Source organism: Lactuca serriola, chromosome 4 (genome assembly GCF_051521515.1).
Source record: "Lactuca serriola cultivar US96UC23 chromosome 4, Lser_US96UC23_V15, whole genome shotgun sequence".
Taxonomy (NCBI): Eukaryota; Viridiplantae; Streptophyta; class Magnoliopsida; order Asterales; family Asteraceae; genus Lactuca; species Lactuca serriola.
Window position 1 is genome coordinate 298,897,855 of NC_136411.1, and position 5,877 is coordinate 298,903,731.

Genomic DNA, 5,877 nt, shown 5'->3' on the forward strand with positions numbered 1-5,877 from the left:
TTATATGTGAACACTTCCAACAAGTTTGTTATCTAGATGTGTACAAAAAAAAAGATAGTTACCCATATATGAACTTACTGAAAAGTTAATTACTTTCCAAAGTCATTATCCCTCTAATTATAACATTGTATTTTTATAATATAATGTTTTGATAAGAAAATTTTAAAATAAAATTATATTAATAAAATTTTGAAAATAAAATTATAATGAAATTGTGTTTTTACGGTACAATAGTTTTACAAATAAATAAATATAAAAAAAAAAAATCCAATGAAGAAAATAAACTTATTATATATTATGCTTAAAAAAATGGGCTAACTCTTAACTTTTTTATGGATATGTATTAGATGACTAACTGTGAGACTTATGTATTACATGAGTTTATTTAAAAAAATATATATATGAAGTTTTAACAATTTGAGAAATTTGAATTTATAACAAAAATAAGAAATGAGACTTTAATACATTAAATACATTACATATATAAACCTTTCTAATAAATATGTTACATGTATATTATCTTACATATTAAATGTGAAATTTTAATTTAATACAATGAAAAATATAATAAAATGACAAGTGGAAAATTGAAAATTTTAAAATTCTATTAAATAACATATGTCCAAATGAAATAGGAGAACAGATATGAAAAAAAAAAAAAAAAAAAAAAAAAAAAAAAAAAAAAAAAAAAATTGATTTATGATGATGAAAGAAACGTGGTCCCGAATTCATTAATATTCCAAAAAAATATAAAGGATATGTCATTTTCTTGTATGATGATGAAAGAAACGTGGCGTTATGTCTCATCGATGAAAACGTGGCACATTTCGTTTCATAAAGATGTACAGCCAGATATATACTTTAATTGTCCGGATTCATTAATATTCAAAGCTATTTCTTGTCCATAATAATTAATAATTGAGCTCCTGAGCGAAAAGCCAGCCCATGCTTTCCCTTATTAATAAAGGATAATTGACGCAATTGGTCGATGTTTATTTCATTTTTTTCAAATATTATCACCAATCTTTGATACTTACACTTAGAGCCCCCTCCATTTTTACACTGTTAGAATTATGGTGAAAAGAAGCAAGAGTGATCCGGTTTTTTGGAAAATTGTCTCAATTTGACCGTTATCGTAAAATCAATTTTTTTATAATAGTTTTGTTGGTTTTGTGACAGTTTGAAACTCTCATATGACAGTTTTCAGACAAAAAAACCAGATACCAGTTTTGGACCTTCAGACTTCTAAATTTCTCGTTCTTTGTTCTTGTTCTTCAAACTTATCAGTCTTATCCAACTCAGGACTTCAATATACCATCGAAATACTTCGATTTGAAAGTGATAATCACAACTCTCATAATTCCAAGTGTTTTTACTTCCAAATTTCTAACACTCCTTTCTTTATAATATGACACATAAAGTATGATGCTAAGCGAGAAAGATTTTAAAGAGCTAGAAGGTGAAGACATAAGGGGGGAGCTGAAAAGAACATGAGTGGCTATTAATATATGATGCAAAGAAAACTGAACTTTTTTGTACCTAGTTCCAAATGAGTGCTTGGATAACAAGTATTTCATGGAAAAACATAGTGTAGTTCACATATTTATTTATCAAAACAAAGAGTAATTAGATTTATTTCTAAAAATAAGATGGTTTTTTAGCTAATTGACAAGCATGATCATTAAAAAGTTGATAACTTTCCTTTTTAGCATATTTTCACTATTCTGCCTTCTTGTTTGGCTTTGGGTACTCTCTAACTACTAAATGTGAACATAACCTTTATATACCCATACAAATTAAGAAAATATTGATTTAAATGTAAAGGGTGCAGCTGCTAACTTGTGGGGGATCGTTTTTGCAGAAAAAAGAAGTATGAGGGGAAATTATGTAATTTTGTTCCCTACTTATGCTTTTTAGTTTTCATATTGCAATCATGCAAGCCAATATATTATATATGATCTTCCATGGACTTTTAGAAATCTCCGATTTTGGAAGCCAATTATTCCAGAGTTACTTGCAAGCATATATAGCAGACCTTAGACCTTCCTCCTACCATATCCTTACACCAATCCAAAACATTTTAATTTCTCTTCTTCAGTCATGGCGATTTCATACAAACAAAACACTGCTTGTGGAGTTCGTTCCATAAGTTTCCCCACAACATCCCATCCAATCACTCATCGGATCGAGAATGAGCTTACCCACATCAAGACATGGGTATTATCATCATGGTCTTCATCTTGTAAGCCCACTACAGAAGCGGTTTCTGAGAGTTTATGTAAGTTGTCACCATTGTATGGACTCCTTCAAGAGCTTATCAGTTCTTTATCTTCTATCCAAAATGAAAACTGGGTTGATGAGCTAATGGATGGACTTGTCGGCTTCTTGGATGTTTGTGGCATCATGAGAGATATCGTGTTAGAATATAAAGGTCATGTTGTTGTCCTTCAGTGCGCTTTAAGGAAGAGAAACGGAGTTTCAACCCTAGAAAACAGCATTGTACAATATAATAGTTTTAGGAAGAGAATTACAAAAGATGTCAAGCGTTTGATAGCAAGTTTCAAGCAATCAATGGCCAGAAAGTTAGACCATCAACACGATCACGATCATGAGGTGGTGATCAAAACGGTAAAGGAAGTTACGGATGTGACTGTTACCATTTTCGAGTCACTCTTGAAGCTTTTTTTGATAGAAGATTCAAGAACGCCAACGGAAAATAAATGGTCGATAGTGGTATCAAAATTGTTCCAAAAATCCAGAGTGACATGTGAAGAACATCGCCATCTACAACAAGAACAACGTTCGAGAATAACTTATGATTTTGAAAGTTTAGACGTTGTATGTCCTACTCGATCCATTAAAGATGGATTGTGGTCTTGGTCAAATGGTAAATGTCAATTGGAGACGATGGAAGCTCAACTAGGAAGAATTGAAGACAGTTTGGAGAGTATATATATGACATTAATAAGCACAAGAGGATCTCTTTTGAACACTGTTTCCTACATGAACTAAAAACTTGTACTTAGTTATGTATAAAAATACAAGTACAAATAGAAACCGACAATTCCATTTATTGTTTTTAATACCTGGCTTAATTCTGATGGGTTTTCTGACATGATCGAACACGTGTGGGAAGATATATGTCGGTGTTGGTTCTAATTCGAAGTGGATTGTTTCAAATGAATGTTTAAAGGTATTAAAAGTAGGATGATTGAATGATATCATTGTACTCGTGATCTTTAGGAGTAAGCTAGGAATGATAATTAGGCTCGAGAAAGTAGATGAAAAAATTGATTAAGGGACGGCAACCAAATTTGAAGCTGGATTATCTTTTAAAAAATGTTCGATATAGAAAAGAAAGTAATAAAGGATCAACGTCAAAAATAAAATGAAAACCAAATGGGATATTGATGCGATAAAAATCGAAGCTTTTCATGTAGTTTGAAAGAGAACATAGATGTACGTCACCAGCGAATTTAAAACCAAATACTACATGGTTGCTTACTGAAATATCACTGAAACATATAGAAACTAAAATTTACTAATAGTGGGTTGGCTCAAATTATCAATAGTTTTAGAATTGTATCCGGTGAGGTCTTACAGTTTAATATATATTAATAAACATATCTTCTTAATCCAAATTTTTTAATACATCATTTTCACATGATAAAATTACATAGTTGGTCGTTCTGTCGAATCGACATGTAGTGAGTTTAAATCAAGATTCGTGTGCTTATGTTGCTCTTTATCATTATTTTTATGTTTTATTTTAAAAAACATATGTAAAAACATTCTTGAATCTTAATTCCGAAAATTCAAACACAATTACACAAACCAATCAACCATAAATGTTTTGCTAAAATAGACAAAGTAAAGACAAAATCACAAAAATCACAAGAGTAACAAAATTTTCTGTAATCTATCATTGTAAATTTATAATCAAAAGGCGAGGCACAAAACTTTCTATAACGCCGGTAATTTTAAGGTATTTATTTAATTAATTTGGTTACTCATTTAATTATGATTTTGGGCTTGAAAACCTTGGACTTGATCTTTGGCCTTGGGGGTGCCATATGCACGACGGGCATACCACCCATGTACACGGGGTGTACACGAGTAAGTGGATAGCAGGTTCCATACACGTACGCACAACGTACAAGATGGTACGTGCAACGTACGTGTCCAGACCCAAAACCCTAATATTTAGGGTTTGAGCACTATTTAAAGAACATTACGTCCCAAAGATCCTTTCTATCAGCCTCCCTTTTGTCCCTAATCAGCTTCCACGAAACCCTAACTCCATTGTTGAGTGTTCTTGAGCTTAGAAGTTCATTTTAGGTGTATTTTGGTGCTTTTGAAGGAAGGAAATCATCTAACACCCAATTCTGGAAGTATTCGTTTATAGATTAAGGAGGCCAAGGCTGGGGGCGTTTCGGTCATTTATGGGTCTCGGGTTCTATTCGAATGGTTTTAAGGCTCAGGTGTATAGATAGGAGCGTAGGGCTTCTCGCCACCTTTTCGTGGATATAAAGTTCGTCGGAAACGGACTTAGAATGAAGAAGTTATAGCACTTTAAAGTTATTGGCAGAATTGGCCCCTAAACGGAAAAACTTGCATGCAAAGGCGGCAATTGGGTGAGTACGCCCAGCGTAAGCTGGGTTACGCCCAGCGTATAAATAAGAATGATCGTGGGCGCTTAAGGCGTGCACCCAACGTACAGGAAGTGCGTCAAGCGTACGTCCAGAAACCAAAAAACCCTAATTTTAGGGTCAAGCACTATATAAAGAACATAATGGCTAAAACCCTAGCCTCCTTATCTATCCCATACCCTCAGAAAAACCCTTGAACGCCTCATCCCCTCATTCTTGTGTGATTGTAACCTTGAAAAGCCCATCTTGGAGGTTTTAAGCTTGGAAGAAGAAAGAATAAGTTTGCAAGGAAGGACTTAGGATAATTTGTGCTCATAGATCTGGGAAAACATCATCATTTGGGACTCTTTGGAGTTCTAAAGTTCATAACTTTACCTAAGAATGCTTACATCTAGTGTAGTTTGGTTTTAGAGTCATTTTGGTTCCAAGAATGGACCTTTATGATGCAACTTTGTTTTTTAGCATAGGTTTCCACCCTCAGAGCTAAAAGTGTCCCATAAGGAGTAAAGTTTCAATCTTGATGGTCTATTTGTAATAATGCATGAGATCTAGCCCTTTTTATGGAAGTATAAGATCATTTTCAGAGTTTGGGCTTATTTGGGTTAAGTAAAGTCACCAAGTCAGTGACTTTATGGAATAAAACGTGGAAAAGGACTTGGATCTGAGATTGTAGCCTCTGAAGTGGAGTATTAAGCACTTAATGGGAAAATGACTTAACAGGGGGAGTACGTTGAGCGTACATGATGGTATGCCCAGTGTACGCACCATTTAGCTTGTGCACTTACCATACATAGGAGTACGCCCAACGTACTCATCAGTTATGGGCTTGTCATGTTTTGGGCCTCGGTTTGGGCCATGCAGAGGAGAGGCTCGAGATAGGAGAGTGATGAGTGTGGGCGGGGTCCCGTATCTCACTATCAGCAGGAGCATAGACGGGGTTTCATGACTCACTAGTAGCAGGATAGGGGTGGGGCCCAAGATAGGCGAGGCCTTAGAATAGGGATACAATGGAGTATGTTTAGTTTATGTGTTATGTGTTATCTTATATGGTTGTATATGCTTAGCGGTCAGGACCTAGAGACTGGCGGGGCCTAAGAGAAACAGATCTGTATACCGAGCGGTGCTCGATGCCAGGCGGGGCCCGATGCCGAAGCAAGTCCGAAGTCGGGCTAGTCCCGGTGCAGCGGGCGGGGCCCCAATATGTGGTTATGTATATGGTATGTGGTAG

At 34.8% G+C, this 5,877-nt stretch overlaps 1 protein-coding gene across 1 annotated transcript; it reads left to right on the forward strand.

Moving 5' to 3' along the window:
• The first annotated feature begins 1,961 nt into the window (after window positions 1-1,961).
• On the forward strand, window positions 1,962-3,283 carry LOC145100653 (uncharacterized). The gene has a single exon (XM_079037840.1). The coding sequence runs from the start codon at window positions 2,101-2,103 to the stop codon at window positions 3,010-3,012; it is 912 nt and encodes a 303-aa protein (XP_078893966.1). The 5' UTR covers window positions 1,962-2,100; the 3' UTR covers window positions 3,013-3,283.
• The last annotated feature ends 2,594 nt before the right edge of the window (window positions 3,284-5,877 follow it).

Coding starts and splice junctions, on each gene's coding strand:
- LOC145100653 (XM_079037840.1), top strand. CDS start 2,101: ATGGCGATTTCATACAAACAAAACACTGCTTGTGGAGTTCGTTCCATA.